The sequence below is a fragment of the Tiliqua scincoides genome, chromosome 2 (assembly GCF_035046505.1).
Source record: "Tiliqua scincoides isolate rTilSci1 chromosome 2, rTilSci1.hap2, whole genome shotgun sequence".
Classification (NCBI taxonomy): domain Eukaryota; kingdom Metazoa; phylum Chordata; class Lepidosauria; order Squamata; family Scincidae; genus Tiliqua; species Tiliqua scincoides.
Genome location: NC_089822.1, coordinates 250,862,173 through 250,878,861, shown reverse-complemented (window position 1 = coordinate 250,878,861; position 16,689 = coordinate 250,862,173). Strand labels below are relative to the sequence as shown.

Sequence of the window (16,689 nt, the reverse complement as noted above, 5' to 3'; positions counted from 1 at the left end):
AGCAGTGAATACATGCTAGGGATTCCAGCACGTTCCAGGACTGTGTTGTTTGGAACTTTGTCCTGCCAGGTGATGCCGAGGATGCGTTGGAGGCAGCGCATGTGGAAAGCGTTCAGTTTCCTCTCCTGTTGTGAGCGAAGAGTCCATGACTCGCTGCAGTACAGAAGTGTACTCAGGACGCAAGCTCTGTAGACCTGGATCTTGGTATGTTCCGTCAGCTTCTTGTTGGACCAGACTCTCTTTGTGAGTCTGGAAAACGTGGTAGCTCGGTATCGAGAGAAAGAGTGTCGGAGATCGTTGAGCCAAGGTACACAAAGTCATGGACAACCTCCAGTTCATGCTCAGAGATTGTAATGCAGGGAGGTGAGTCCACATCCTGAACCATGACCTGTGTTTTCTTCAGGCTGAGTTTTCTTCAGAACTTGAGTAATGGTTGCCTTATTCTCCTGAATGTCCTTTTTTAGAGTTTCCTGCATATCCACAGCCTCTCTGGTGTGGCACTGTATAATCCTTTCCTGCATCAGTAGCTGCTTTCGCTGCTTTTGGTTGAGGCTGCGCAGCTTCTCATTATCCCTCTCCAGAGCTGGGCACTGATTGCAAAGTTCTTCTCGTTCCTGCTGTAGCACATTCACTTGCTCCTGCAAAATCAGCTTTGGTTCTGTGAACTTGTCAAGAGTGGGCTCATTTTCCTGGAGATTTTCAGGCTGACTGCTGGCTGACTCAGGTAAGGTAACTTCCAGTGGTTGATCTTTTGGAGTTGAAGGTGTAGCCTCTGACAGACAATGCATGTCTTCACCCTTGTGTTCTGAAGGAAGGCAGTCTATTAAGGTTAAAATTGTCTCAAAATTTGTTCTTTTTACCTTCTCCTGGGGGTCTGACGAGGAACAATGAGTAACAGCTGGTGTAGACCCCCTTCGGCACCGTCATTCACCTTCTGCCTCTCGGATGCATTCCAGCCGCTGTCTCTCAGAGCATTCTTGCTTCCAATGTCCTTTTTGATGACACAGAGAACACTCATCACGGTCCAGTCTTCTTCGGGGTTCCTGGAAAGGAGTCTCGACCCTCCTCCAGGGAGTCTCAACTTCCCTGCCCTCATAAGCCATGTTCCAAGGTCTGTCTCTGCCTCGCCAGTTGGTTCTCTTGTCTCTGGGTGGCGGTTCTTGAGATCTCCTATTAACAAAGACACGAGTGGCAATTGTCAATAGTTCACTTAAGCTCTTGCTTTCAAAGCCCTCTATGTTTTGTATCCTTGTCTTTATATCTGGTGCTGACTGGGCTGCATAAAGTTGGTTAACAAGCTTGTGATTCTCTGCCAAGTGAGGCTTAATACTTGTGTGTCTCTCAAATGATGTAAGCAGCCTGGATAAAAAGTCAGATGGGTGTTCGTGTGGTTCCTGCAGACAACCATTGTGGAGGACCTGAGGGAAAACTGCTGCAGGAGAGGAGGCTGCAGTACCAGTAGAGGGAAGGTAGAGGCTGCTGTGTGCAGAGGCCTATAAAAGGGGCTGCACAAGCAGAGAGCTGAATTAGACCACCAGGGAAGCTCAGCAGAGAAGGAGCTGGAACAGAAAGCTGCAGGGAGACCTCCAGGGAAGAGCTGCTGAGCTGGGAGAAAGCTGCAGAGCAGAGCTTGAAACCTGCTGGCTGAAGAGAGAGAGCTGCAGCAAGGAGCCCCTGGGAGAACCTGAGAGAGAGCCAGGGAGAAACCACCCAGCCCCTTTGCCTCAAGTCCTGCTGCTTCCTGCCTGCCTAGTGCCTGCCTCAGGTCCTCACTCAATTAGGGAAGATTTGGAACAAGGTTATTTGGTTTGGTGTGGTTCAGGTTCCATTCCTCGCAGTAAAAGCCTTGAACTCAGTTTGGGGTCAGTGGTTTCTTTGATCCTACATAATAATACCAAGAAAAAGTTCACTGGCCCAGTTTCGGTGTGCATGAGATGTTGCTGGTAACAGAGGCTGTGTCATAAAAAAAGCCAGAAAGCTGAATGCAGTGGTATTCAAACTGGGGCGACGGCCCAGCCTGTGGGTCCTGGCCTCTGCCCCCTTAAGGGGCGGGGGCAGCCGGGGACGGGGAAGGCAGTGGCGCGATCTGCAGTATTGTGCTGCTCAGGGGGGCTGCAGGGGCTTGGGTGCACTTGGGTGCTTTTGTGGAGGCAGAGCAGATGGCTCCATTCTCCCTTTCCCTGACATGGGGTGCCCTGCAAGCACTCATGCAGGGCTCCCTGCACACAGGGACGGCTGCTGCAGGGACTGGAGGGTGCACCCCAGTCCCTGCAGCCCCCGGAGTGATGCAATCCTGGGGATCGCATTGCTGCCTTCCCCCTGCCCCTGCTGCCTCCCCCCACAAAGACTTACTGCAGATTTCAAACTCCTGGAGAGTTTGAAAACCACAGACCTAATGTATAATCCAAGTATAATCAGTGTGGTTCACAACCAAGCCAAGCCTTCCTTATAATTTGACTCAACCTATACATTATGTTGGATTTCAGAAACAAGATTAAACCTAAACTGTTGCTCTGCCACTGTGCTGGCTCCCTGTGCTGTGGCAAAGTGCTTTATGGCACTATTGTGGCAGCCGAATGCTGCCAGTAAGCAGGATTGGGCTGTCAGGAAGCGTCATGCCTGAGTACGGATTGATCTGCCAGGTTCTTTTGGGATACTCTGATCATTACACCACACTGGCCTTCTCCTTTTCTCTCTCTTTAGCACAATTATCTTTTCATAGCTCAGTGATACACAGAAATCAAGAAGTGTCACGTAATCCAGCACGGGCATGCAGGAGTGAAGAAAGCTCCATCTGTTGTATTTCTGCCTGTCATCGAGCTCTTAAAGTCACAGTCTTCTCTCCATAAGAAGGAAAAGAGGGCAGCCTTGCATATAATGATTTAGCAGCATGGTTTGTGTATACACCTGAATTAAAAATGCATTAAATTTTTTAACATTTTATTAAATATTAAAAAGTACACCTGCATTAAAAGTGGAACTAACTTCCTGCAGAAGCTGTCCTCTTCAGAAATGTTTTGTTCTGGCTAAGGTGTAGCTGGGGAGGGGCAGTGGGGGAACATTGCACGAGTACCACAACTTGAGGATTGCCAACCTGCACTTCCGATGGCAGACCAAAAGCAAAACAAATCAATCTAAAGCTAAGCACCAAGAATAGTGCTGTTCTCACATTCACCTGCTGGTACCCACCACTTCCCCTACCCCACAATGTCCCCTGATATTGCAGAGTGATGTAATCACTGCAACAGCAAAAGAGAAAAAAAAAATGTGTTGGGCTGCCAAAGCCAATGGAGAGAAGCCACTGAAGAGCACAGCTGGGACAAACCTGGAGGCAGGCTTGGAGCTAGCCAATGTTTAGTACAGCCCAGGGCCAGCCCAAGGCACCTGAGGGAGGGGAGGGCACCAGGATGCAGGCTGTGTCTTCTTGTCTTCTGGCTCCCTGAAGCATTTGGTGGGCCACTGTGAGATATAGGAAGCTGGACTAGATGGGCCTTTGGCCTGATCCAGCGGGGCTCTTCTTATGTTCTTAAGCGGTGTGCCAATTGCTAACACCCTTATGTAGGGATGTACCAGCATCTGTTCCCCAACGCTCTAATCCACAGCTCTCCCCCCTCCGCACTTCTGCTTTGTCCCCCTCTTTCTTTTCCAGTCCAGGGAGTGGGGGGAAGCATAGAGGTGGATGCCCCTGCCAGTCAGCTGCCTGGGGTGATCCGTTGACCTCATGGATGGGCCAGCCCTGTGCAACTGGAGAGAGAAAGGTTTTCTCTGAATCTCTTTACTGCTACACAGCTGAGACAATGCATTTACTTGTCTCAAGGGGCAGGCTGCACTGCCTGTGTTCAGGGACACCAGTGTTTTTCCATATCTGAGAGGCAGAGGAATTTCCATAACTGCAGCCCCTTTTTACTTGCAGCATTTCACACGTTATATAAAAGCAAGGTCCTTCACCTCTGGCCTCTACTTTCCCCTGCCAAGATAGGCCTCCTCCACTGAGCAGGTAGAACTCAGGCGGTCATTGCCCTTTGCGCAGAAGCACAGAGGCAGCTGCCTCCTCTCTGGGCCTTATTTGCAAAAACAGCGAGCAACACATCAGCCTCACGGACCATCGTTCCCCTTTAGCCTGAGCTGTGAGGCACACGGAGGTACAGCAAAACAGAGCAGGGAGACGGCGGGAGGCGAGTCCATGACACTCAAAAGGCACGTATGAGTTGGGCCGGAGGTGTAGATTCCCAAAACTCTGGACAAAATAGGTAAGAAGTCAATTTCCTCCAAGAGTAGACAAGAATGGGGAGTGGTCTTTGGAGAGGTGACAGAAGAACAGAGCCAAGAATGGAAATCACTCCTAGCACTAGGTCTTGTTGAGTTGTTTTACTGGTTCAGAGTTCTGGCAATCCTATGGGAGGAGCACATTCTTAATGTATTGGTCGTCCCTTTGTAGAAGGGGTCTGTAATGGAACAGTCAAGTTCCCCCCTGATAAGTGCCTGGGGTGGTTCACTCCTACTGGGTGGAGTTCCCCCTTTGCTCCAGTGCCAACACTTGCCAGTATGTTGGTAGAAAGGGTAAGCCAGGTGAACTCCCTTCCCAGACTCAGTTGAATGTGCCTCTGTGGGCCGTTTTTAATGAATGGGTTACGTGCCCACCAGTCTCTGCTGAGTGCTGACCTGAGAGCAGAACCTATTGGGAGCTGCAAACCTAAGTATATGAAGAATCCACAGAGAGAAAATAGTGTGTTTGTTATATATAGTGTGTTTGTTATCAAATCCAAGGGTACCACACTGCAGCTGCACCAAACCAATCTGGCTGCTCTTCTTGGTCTTCTGCTGGTCTTCCTACACTGTTATTTGAAGTCAGCAAAGGAGGACATAACATGCTATATTTTTTCTAATACTTGCTTTTCTTTTAGGTGCAATTACTATGCCTGGTCCCCATTTCTCCTGCTTCTTTCTTGTCCTCTCCATACTGGTTTCTAACTCTGTCTCTGAAGATGACCTGGTGGTGGTCACCAGCAGTGGTCCTATTAAGGGCAAGCAGCTCCCCACCAGCTCTGGCACTGTGACTGCCTACCTGGGCATCCCATATGCAGAACCTCCATTGGGAAAGTTGCGTTTCCAGAAACCTCGTCCACATCAGCCATGGAGCCACGTCTTAGAGGCCACCAGCTTTGGCAATACGTGTCCTCAGTTAAATTTGACTGATATCCCTGATTCCGGCCTGCGCGTTCCCAATACGCCGCTCTCAGAGGACTGTCTCTTTCTCAATGTTTGGGTGCCCCACCCACGGCCCTCCACTCCAGCTCCTGTCCTGGTTTGGATCTATGGTGGGGGATTTGTCACTGGCACAGCCTCCTTGGATATCTACAATGGAGCTTTATTAGCTGCTACTGAGAACGTCATTGTGGCCTCCATGAATTATCGCTTGGGGGTTCTGGGTTTTCTGTACTTGCCACCGGCTGCTCCAGGAAACATGGGTTTATGGGATCAGCATCTGGCCCTGAAGTGGGTGAAGGAGAACGCAGCCGTCTTTGGTGGTGACCCAGCTCTGGTGACCCTCCTTGGTCACAGTGCTGGAGCAGCCTCGGTGGGTTTCCACCTCCTCTCACCAGCCAGCCAGCCCCTTTTTTCCCGTGCTGTGCTGCAGAGTGGAACCCCCAATGCTCCCTGGGCTTGGAAGAGCAATGCGGAGGCCAAGAGAAAGTCTGTGTGGGTAAGCCGCCAGATGGGGTGTGGTTCCAATAACCATAGTGCTGTGGTGAGCTGCCTTCAGGGGAAGGAGACTGGGGACCAGTGGCTGGCTGATACAGCTGGTGTCTTCTCAGTGACCACTGATGGGGAATTCCTCACAGACGAGCCCCGAAAACTTTTGGAGACTGGAGCCATTCCCGCTAAATTGGTCCTCGCTGGCATTACAGCTGATGAAGGGTCTAACACGGCATTTTTTCTGATTCCTTCTCTCAGAACCATTGACGGGAAAATGACACAGAGGCAGCTCCTGGAAGGAGTGGCTGCATTTACTCACAGGGAGTATAATGAAGGTGTTGCCAAAGCTATAGCACTGAAATACAGTGAATCTAACCTTAGGCCAGGAAGCCTTCGACAGGCCTTGGCTCATTTTTATAGAGATTACTTGTTTGCCTGCCCGTTGGCTGAAATGGCTGCAAAGGTGGCAGAAGCCGGGAGTCCCATATATGTTTACTCGTTCAACCAACAACCTGCTGCTTCTGTGTGGCCTGAATGGGCGGGAGCATACCATGGAGCTGAGATCCCGTACCTGTTTGGAAACTTTGCATCCCTGCAGGGAACAGGCTCACTGCACGTGGAGGCTGATGCTGCCCTTAGCCGGAGGGTGATGCGATACTGGGCCAACTTTGCCAGAAATGGGTAAGGCATGAAGCATTCCTTGCAAAGTCTCCTAAGTATGTTGCTGTGCTCAGCCTGGTTGTTGCAATGCACCTCTTCGAAGAGGACACACGGTCCATGTGATATTGCTTGTGTGGTCCACTGCCAGGGCATTGTCTCTGCACAGAGCAACATTCTCCCAAGTAACTTGGACCCGAGGCCCTGCTGATTAGGCTGAGGCCTTGGTCCTGAGGCCTGCTTGAGACCTGTTGATTGTTTTGCTAGTTCAATACCATGGGTAACTCTGAACCAGGGGTGCCCAAACCCCAGCCCTGGGGCCACATGCGGCCCTCGAGGCCTCTCAATGTGGCCCTCAGGGAGCCCCCAGTCTCCAATGAGCCTCTGGCCCTCCGGAGATTTGTTGGAGCCCGCACTGGCCCGACACAGCTGCTCTCAGTGTGAGGGCGACTGTTTGACCTCTCGCGTGAGCTGTGGGATGAGGGCTTCCTCCACTACTTGCTGTTTCACGTCTGTGATGCAGTAGCGGCAGCAAAGGAAAGGCCATCCTTGCTTTGTGCAAGGCCTTTTATAGGCCTTGAGCTATTGCAAGACCTTCATTCATTCATATAAGTTCCATCTCTAGTATATTAATTTATGTAAACTTATGTAAATTTATTCAAATTTTAAATGTAAATTAATCTTTTTTTTCCCCCGGCCCCCAGCACAGTGTCAGAGAGATGATGTGGCCCTCCTGCCAAAAACTTTGGACAGTCCTGCTCTGAACAAAAGACTCCCATCTTCCACAGCTCTTCTTTCTCAGTGGTGCTAAGCAGTGTACATGAAATGCCACTCTCACATAGATAGAAATGGGTGCACTGTTGAGGAAGCAGATTCTCAAAGGCAGCCGTTTGAGTGCTAATGTGGCTGTCACTTGGCCTAAGGCTAGACTGATGCCCTTGACATAACTGAGGCTTGGAGATAGAGAGATAGAGATAGAGATAGAGAGATAGAGATAAAGATAGAGATCTTTTTTCCAGATGGAAACAATAATGAACTACATGCAAATAGTTTTGAATATATTCAAACGTCATTTTATTGTTGATTTGAGGCCTAATCCTGTGGGCCTACTGCAACGCCTGAATTCATGTTACGGTGCAGCTGTGTGCTTCATGGGTGTCACAAAAGGCTATACTCCACTCTGTGGCCGTGTGTCAGTACTTCTGAAGTCACCCGAGTGTGGATAAGTTGGCACAGTGGGTGGGTGGAATGGGGTGGGGAGGGAAGGGGGAGGAACCAGAGGGCTGAGAGAGGTGTGTGTCAAGGTTGGAAATGGGGTCATAACAGTGGCAGCAGCCTTCTGGGGCCACTCAGACTTGCTCCAGCCAAATCCATGGTGCAGTGCCAAGTAGACCCAGCTGGGATGGGGGCATTGCCCCTAGGCAAGGGAACAAATGTTCCATTACCCGGAAGAGACTCCATGTCATCCACACCGAGAATGCAGTGCACTCTCTGGTTGGGGGTGATGGTGGAGTTAGGCAGCTCCTATCTGACTGGACTGAAGGTAATTAAAACAACAGTACCAGCTCTTCACTAGTGGCAACCAGATGCGGACTCCCACAGTGTCAGTAATTCTCTTCAGTGTTTTCTTATTGTAAGAAGTGAAACCTCATGCACAATGAGAGGCTGTGGTTGGAATCTGACTATGATTTCCTCATTTCCCCCCCCCCTCGCAGGAAACCAACTGGGTCCACACCTAGTGAGTCGCACTGGCCACTCTACAATGCCACAGAACAGGACGTTTTCCACATCAGCATAAAGGAACATCAAATCGGGCAGATATCACCAGCTCCGCGCTGTGAATTTCTGACAACACAGTTCTTGAATGCAACACGCACATGTGAGTTCAGGTCCTTTGGCTAAGGGAGGAGTTGTAGATAGATAGTCGCAGTTAACTTGTCACATGGAACTGTGGCATCTGTTCTGTGTATTTAGAGAGTCTAGTTTTTGCCATGTGCACTACAGGGCAAGTGGAAAAGCAGAAATTGCCTTAAGAACGTAACAGGCCTGCTGGATAAGGCCACAGGCCCATCTAGTCCAGCTTCCTGTATCTCACAGTGGCCTACCAAATGCCTCAGGGAGCACACAAGATAACAAGAAACCTGGATCCTGGTGCCCTCCCTTGCAACTGGCATTTCTGACGTACCCCATTTCTAAAATCAGGAGGTTGCACATACCCATTATGGCTTGTAACCCGTAATGTATTTTTCCTTCAGAAACTTGTCCAGTTCCATTTTAAAAGCATCTAGGCCAGATGCTGTCACCACATGCTGTGGCAAGGAGTTCCACAGACCAGCTACACACTCAGTAAAGAAATAAAACCATGAACCAGGAACATCTGGCAATGCATATACAGAATTACATATCTCTTTTTTGTGGGGGGGGGGGGGGAGGAGATCTTTACACATCGGGCTGCATGGCCTTGGGCTCTTGGCTGTTATTACAGGGTCTGTCAACAGGCAGCACTGTGGACCTTGGCTCTCTGTAAAAGGCATACGTACCATGCACATGTTTGCATATAATTGCTTGTCACAGTTACGCTTTTAATTTTTAAGCATAAACTTCAGATATCTTATGTGTGTGTCCCAAAAAAACAGAATGTATTTTTAAAAGGGTGAGGCAAGACTTTGTTTGCATAATATTATGGAATCAGAAGGCTTGATGTATTTGCTTAACTATGTGAAACCCAAAACAGAGGCAAATTTGTGAGAGCCAATTATGTATTTGATAGCGTAGCACTAATGGTCTATGTAAGGAAGTGGGGCAAACCAAGTGGGGCAAACCAAATGGGGCAAACTTCCTTTTGTAAGGAAGTGAGACAAACCAAAGAAAAATGACTGGAGAAAAAGAAGCTGTGAGAAGCCCATGTGAAGTTCTGAGAATCCCCCTGCCTTTGGGTTCTACCTGGGTGTGCTCAGTTAATCAGCTCCACCCCTCCTTTTTTTTGCTTTTGCAGACAAACCTGGCGAAGATTCTGTGGTATTGGGCCAGAAGGAAGGCAGAAAGAATGAGACCAAAGCTTCACCGACAGGACTCACATAAAACATCCGTGTGATTGAGTTGTTCAGAGTTTTGATGGTTTTTGTCATTGGATTGTTCAGTATGAGTGCTGCTTTAAATTGTTTTTCTAAACTGTCTTTGATCATTACATGACTAAATAAACAGAAGTGGGGACATGGAAGACACCAGCCTGTTTAAACGAATGACGCTTATACCGCAGTTGCAAGACTGCATGAGGGTGGAATTTCATGTTACTTTAGCAAATGAAAATTTTGAACACTGTATCATTGTGGTTATGTGAATATTGGCACAGGCTGGTCAACCATAGGGAAAAGGATGGGTGGCAGGATGCTGGTGTTGTTACCTGCCCATTTTCCCTTGTACATTTCTCTGCTCCCGCACCCCAATCTTTTCTTTAAGCACAACTTTGGGGATGGAACCTGAATGGGGAAAAATAGGGCGCAATCCAGATTTGCCCTTGAGCCGGCGCAAGTCCCTTGCTGTAGCCTAGTAGGGTCACAAATGTGCCATAAGGGGATGGACAGAGTGAATAGGGAGATGCTCTTTACACTCTCACATAATACCAGAACCAGGGGACATCCACTAAAATTGAGTGTTGGGCGGGTTAGGACAGACAAAAGAAAATATTTCTTTACTCAGCGTGTGGTTGGTCTGTGGAACTCCTTGCCACAGGATGTGGTGTTGGCGTCTGGCCTGGACGCCTTTAAAAGGGGATTGGACAAGTTTCTGGAGGAAAAATCCATTATGGGGTACAAGCCATGATGTGTATGCGCAACCTCCTGATTTTAGAAATGGGTTATGTCAGAATGCCAGATGCAAGGGAGGGCACCAGGATGAGGTCTCTTGTTATCTGTTGTGCTCCCTGGGGCATTTGGTGGGCCGCTGTGAGATAGGAAGCTGGACTAGATGGGCCTATGGCCTGATCCAGTGGGGCTGTTCTTATGTTCTTATGTTTGCACCTCCTGGAGAGTCGGCTGGGCTGGCGCGCAGAGGCATGCCGGCCCGTGGAGGCTGAATCCAGCCTCTGCACCAACATAGGGAGTGGGTTTTGTGTCAGCCAAGGTCGGTCGACAAAAGGCTCTGGGGAGGGTGGGGGGGGGAGGTGGGAGGGAGGCATTCCAGGGTAGGGAGGGCAGAGTAGTGGTGGGCAGGTGGGGAGAAGAGGCATGGCTGGGATCCAGACGCTGGATCCTAGCCCCCGTACCCAAGCAGTGTGGAGCAGCTTCAAGTCGCTCTCCTCTCCTCAGACTTGTGCCACCTCACGAGGTGGCGCAAGTTCAAGGAGACCCACTTGGGCTGCAGTGGCTTACCCGGGGTAACGGGAAAAGTTTCCCCTTACCTTCGGCTGAGCCACTTTAGAGCCCTATCTGGCGCTGGATACAACACAAGCCTCCTGGCTTGCCTGTTCCAGCGCAAGATAGGATTGCACTGCACAAATGCCCAATTTGTAGTCAAAAATCAGTGAGCATGAAAACGTTTATGCAGCTCCCACTCACTGATTTTTCTCTGGATGTGCCTCCCCTGTGCCCGTGAAGCCATGGACTTCCAGGAAGCTACAGGATTTCCTTGCCTTTGGATGAGCAGGCACTGTGGTTAGGGTGGGTTTGTGATAATTGCGGTATTGTACAAATATACAGGTGGAGCACATTGGAAGCAAATAGGCACTGCTCCAGCAAACATCCTGGCCTGCATCAAAAAAGCTCAGGTATGTCAAAGTTCTTCACCTTTAGCCAGCTCATAGCTTCAACTTGTTTTCTTCTTTGTCTCTAAATATTCTAAATAATCTTCCCCTGGTGTGAACTGGAGGGTGCAACCCTCCCAAATTTTGATTGTTATTATGTCACAGGGCTAGAGCAAGATTCTTAACCTACAGGGAAATATCTCTGGTTGTTAACTCTCTTGGAATTAAGACTATTACCCTGCTGTCTGTTTCAGGGGATGGTCAAAACCACTTCTCACTCCTCAGTCGAATGGTTTGCATGCCTTGAAACAGCCCACACTTTCCATTTGTTGCTATTTTTGATCAAAATGGAAAACTGTCAAAAATGTTTGCTTTTTTGGCATTCTGTCCTTCACATAATGGCATTCAAGGCATTCATTGCATTTCTATCCTGCCCTTTTTCAGAGGAACTCTAGTAGCATATTTCTTTCCCCTTTTACCCTCTGAGGGCTTGATCCTAAATAAAGGCTACTCTCAGGGTGCAGTGACACCAGCAGGAGGCCAGAGAACTCTCACATTGGCCCCATGGGATTTTTAGCTGGCAGAAGTCTGAGTAGAGGCAAAGGGGTGTGTTGGGACCAGAATAGAGCAGAGGATATCAGTAGAACTGAGGCACGGTGACCTTTGACCCTAGAGCCACTGGATGACCCAGAAATATTATAGCATACACACAATGTTAAAGAGCTGCTTGATTTTAAAAGCATACCATTTGTACAAAAAGCTTAAAAGCCACATTGCTAAAGCATGGAAACACAGAGAATAGTGAAGAGCTGCTTGAAGCTGTTTGTTAGTTTCACAGAAGTTTTACAGAAGCAGTTAGGCCTCAAAGTCTGCAATGTAAGCAGGAGAAATGGGCCTCACGACCTTGGCAGAAAATACACTTAATGCCAGAATGCACTAGAGAGACTCTGTAACTTTTAGATTTCATAGTTTCAATACATATTGAGACCAAGTAACTTTTGATGCCAAACCAACGAATGTACCCAAAGGGCACAATAGTTACATAGAATTAGCCATAGAAGTAGTTCTTAAAGAACCAAAATGCTTGATTTTAGAAAAGTCTTAAGAACAGACAAAAGTCTTAACTTAGCAGGAAGGCTTCACAGGTGTTTCTATGCTGACATTAGCATAGGAGAAAGGCATGCGGAGAGAGATAACGGTCATCTCTTAATGAGGATGGTACAGAGACCTGTCAAGAAAGTCCCTAATTGGATTGATGGATGCCGGTAAGGGTCAGTACTGGGTCAGTACTGGATAAAATGATATTATAGCATACCCTACTGGTTTTTGAAAACTTTTGGAAATTGTGTAATTTTGGCTAAGTTTTAAGGTGAAACCCCACCTGTATGTAAATCAGAGCCAATCAATGGTTTTGCCCACTTATTGCCCACCTATTTTCTATCTTTTATGTAAATGGTATCTTATCTATATCCTACTAAGTTTTAGCCCCATCTATGATGTCAAATTTTCAGCGAATGGGAAGTCTAGATTTTCAGACAAAGGGCCAAGAGTTCTGGACACAGTCAAAACTGGGTCCATGCTTTGGACATGAGTCCCGTGGACCTACTGTATACAATTCAAATGTGAACCTTCATCCCTGTGTATTGAGTCTTTCTGAGTTGCTTATCAGCTGTGCAACAGAATCATTGTTGCTGATACCTGCCATCTGCTTGCCCCCAATGCCCCTTTCTGAGGCCCAATAGCAGTTTCACCCTTGTGTGCAGAAATGACATCAAGATTCTCTTTGTTCTGTTCCCTTCAAGGTAGGACTAGCTGCACTGAAGGTTTAGAGATGGCTGTACTCTTGGAGAGATGCAGCAACTGCTACCCTGCACGTACCTGATCTTGTCTGATCTCAGAAGCTAAGCAGGGTCAGGTCTGGTTAGTACTTGGATGGGAGACCACTTGGGAATACCAGGTGCTGTAGGCTTATACCATAGTCTTTCGAGACTGAAGGTTGCCAACCACTCTTCAGATGTTAGCTGAGGGGAGGCAGAACAATAATACTTACAAAGGTTTATATCCTTTTTTCTAAAAGAAAATTGAAAATGACCTACAATGCTTCAGTTTAAAAAAGTTATAAAAATCTAGCAACATAGTTAGAAAATAGCAACACATAAAAATACAGCTGTGTGCCACTTGATGATGGAGATGCGTTCTCCTAACCCCGTTGTTATGCGATTAGGTCATTGTGAACACAATATAGATCCTCTTAATGAGGCAATCACGTCTCCCACAGCCTGCAGCAGATTGCCTCATTAAGAGGATCTATATTGTGCTTTGACCACTTTCATAAATGTGGTCCATCGTTAAGCGAACGGTTGTTAAGTGGCGTATGTCTGTATAGGAATCAAAGAGGCTGCAACCATATAGCTAGAGGTGGGCTTTTTCAGTGATAACAAAATCTCCTCTCTTGCAGTTTGCACCCATTGGTTCTAGTTCTACTTTCAGAGACAGCTGAGAATAAATTATTCCCTTCTTCCCTATGACAACCCTTAAATATCTGGAGACAGCTATCATATCCCCTCTCAGGCTTCTCTTCTCCAGGCAGAACATGCCATGTTCCCTCAACCTTTCCTCATAGGGCTTGAACTCCAGCTCCCTGATCATTCTTGTCGCTCTTCTCTGAACCTGCTCCAGTTTGGCTGCATCTTTCTCAGCACCCCCCCCCCTTATCTTAGCACTCCCCGTGTGCTTTCTTACACTCCCCTATCTAATTCCCAGCATAGATAGAGTGACTGAGGCCATTTCTGTCCCAAACCCTAACCGGAAGCTGGATGAAATGGGTTCAGGTAATTTGAGCACAATCCTAATTGTGTCTACACAGAAGTGAGTCCCATTGCATTTAGTAGGGTTTAGTCACAGGAAAGTGTGTATAGGATTGTGTCCTCAGTCTCATCTGGGATTTCCTGGAGTTGGATCATGTCCAAGGACACCTTATCTTTTCTAGTCTGCAAGATTGCATTTCAGTGAGTACAGCTCCTGTTTGCTGATAGACAATGCAATGACAAGCTGTACCTGCTGAAATTCCCACTTCTACACAATTGTCAAAGTTCCAGGAGCTGTAAAGTTGAAAGGTTGACCACCCCTGCTGTTGACCTTCCCTTTCCAAGCCAAAAGCAAAGACTCTATATTTTCCATCTCTTTGATGTCCTACATGGACTTCCACCTTGATAGTGCATAGCCTCCTCCCACTGTAGAGACAGTAGAGAGTCCAAGTGGTCATTGCTCTTTCTAACCAGTACATACAGACAGTTGCGCTCTCTCTCTCTCTCTCTCTCTCTCTCTCTCTCTCTCTCTCTCTCTTATTTGAAGGTGTTGGGAGCATATCCAGCACTTCCACATATACCGTTCCACCCTGGATTAAGCTGTGAGGAATACTGAGATGTTACAAAAGTCAACAAGGGAGAAGGGAGGTAAGTCAGTATAATCCAGAAAACCCAACTTTGAGTGTGGGAGAGTGATCTTTGGGGAAAGGAGCAGGCGATCTGAAATCAAGAATTAAAGTTCAGTATCATTTATTGGCATCCTTCAGTCTCGGAAGACTATGGTATCGTGCTCTGAAAAGTGGTTCTGGAACAGCGTCCAGTGTGGCTGAAAAGGCCAATTTGGGAGTGACAATCCCTTCCACACTGGGAGCAAATGTAGTCTGTCCCTGGTGTGTCTCCCTGGCTACGGGCCTTTCTTCTTTGCCTTCCGTCTGTTGGCCAAGTGTCTCTTCAAACTGGGAGAAGCCATATTGCACAGCCTGCCTCCAAGCAGGATGCTCAGAGGCCAAGGTTTCCCACCTGTTGAGGTCCATTCCTAAGACCTTCAGATCCCTCTTGCAGATATCCTTGCATCACAGCTGTGGTCTACCTGTAGGCACTTTCCCTGCACGAGTTCTCCTTAGAGGAGATCAACACTATTACAGCTTCAGGTCTGGAAAACTGGATAGGATTGGGCCCTAACTCTCCTATTTCTTGAGAAGATTTTCACCTTCTTGAGAAGGTGTCCTGACAACTAAAGATCACTCAGGGTCCAATCCTATGGGCATGCTGCACTTCCAGAACTTGCATTCCAGTGTGCTTCATGGTGGTTGCAAAAGGCAACCTGTCATTCTGCACAGCTGGGCTGCCACCACAAGCAGCCAATGCCCTGAGGAAAAGCCCTGGTGTTGGTAGAGCATTATGGGGAATAGGCAAGGGACTGGAAAGGGGAAGGGAGGGAAAGAAATGAGGCAGAGACTGTGGCAGGGAGGGGTGTACACTGAGGCTGGGAACAGGGAGGTATTGGTGGTGACAGCACTGACAATACCCTGTCCCCCTTCCTGGCCTCAATCCACTTTCCCAGGTACACTTGGAGTCAAGTCATTACTTGCACACATGCAGATAAACCCACTAGGGAGCAGAGGCTTACCCCTTGCTGAAGAAACAAGTGTTCACTTACCTAGAGGAGACCACTGGGACTCCCCCCTCCACAGACTATAGCATGTGTTCCAGTGGCAGGGGTGCATGGGGAAGGGTGTTAGATAAGATTGGGGGTTTAGATAGGATTGGGCTGTGAGAAATTCAATGAACATTTCTTGTGTAAGTCCCTTGTGTCACTAAGGGCGCAATCCTATCCTGCGCTGGAACAGGCTAGCCAAGAGGCTTGCGCTGTACCCAGCGCAGGATAGGTACCCAAAGCAGCTCAGCCAGAGGTAAGGGGAAACTTTTCCCCTTACCTTTGGGTAAGCCATCCTTGCACCTATGGGTCTTCTCAGACTTGTGCCACCTCCTGAGGTTGCACAAGTCCGAGGAGAGTGGAGCAGCTTCAAACCTCTCCAAACTTCCCGGGAAGGGGGGTGGGGATCCAGCATAACTGCCGGGTCCCAGCCATGCCTCCTGATCCCTGCCAGCCCGCCCCCGGGGCCACCCACCACCCACCCTTCCTCCACCCTGGAACGCCTCCCTCCCGTCTTCTCCCTACCTCCTCCCTGACCACCCCAGAATCTTGTGTTGGCTGAGCTTGGCTGACACAAGACTCAGAGCCTCCTTCAGTGCAGAGGCTTATTCCTGCCTCCGCAGGCCGGTACACCTCTGCGTGCCGGCCTTTCCAACTCATGAGGACACACAAACATGCCCTATGGTATGTCTGCAACCCTCCTGGGCCAGCGCAAGGGGCTTGCGCCGGCCCAAGTGCAGCTCAGGATTGCTCTTTAAATTGGTATGAAAGATGCCACCTCCAGCAAGAATTTGAATTACAGTATGTACTGGCAAATATCACGTTATTCCACGATGGTCTCAGTATGAGACATTTTAGTTGCTGTAGATTCTAAAGCTACAGAATGTACATCAATTATTTTAAAAAAGAAAGTAGGATTCAGTATATAAGATTCCCAACATCTATTGTTACATTTATTTTATTTTACATTTACCTGTATTTTTTGTTTAAAAGCAGCATGGCATTAGACAGACAGACAGAAAGACAGACAGATAGACATTTAGAAGGTGATTATTTGTCCAGTTTCTGGATGAAAAATCCATTACGGGTTCCAAGCCATGATATGTATGTGCGACCTGATTTTAGAAATG

The 16,689-nt window shown here is 48.2% G+C and overlaps 1 protein-coding gene and 1 pseudogene across 1 annotated transcript; both read left to right on the top strand.

Moving 5' to 3' along the window:
• The first annotated feature begins 4,915 nt into the window (after positions 1-4,915).
• On the top strand, positions 4,916-9,435 carry LOC136639039 (cholinesterase-like). The gene is made up of 3 exons (XM_066613067.1): positions 4,916-6,378; positions 8,070-8,233; positions 9,350-9,435. The coding sequence occupies exons 1-3, from the start codon at positions 4,916-4,918 to the stop codon at positions 9,433-9,435; spliced, it is 1,713 nt and encodes a 570-aa protein (XP_066469164.1).
• A 3,509-nt stretch (positions 9,436-12,944) lies between these two features.
• Positions 12,945-13,064, top strand: LOC136643222 (5S ribosomal RNA; annotated as a pseudogene).
• The last annotated feature ends 3,625 nt before the right edge of the window (positions 13,065-16,689 follow it).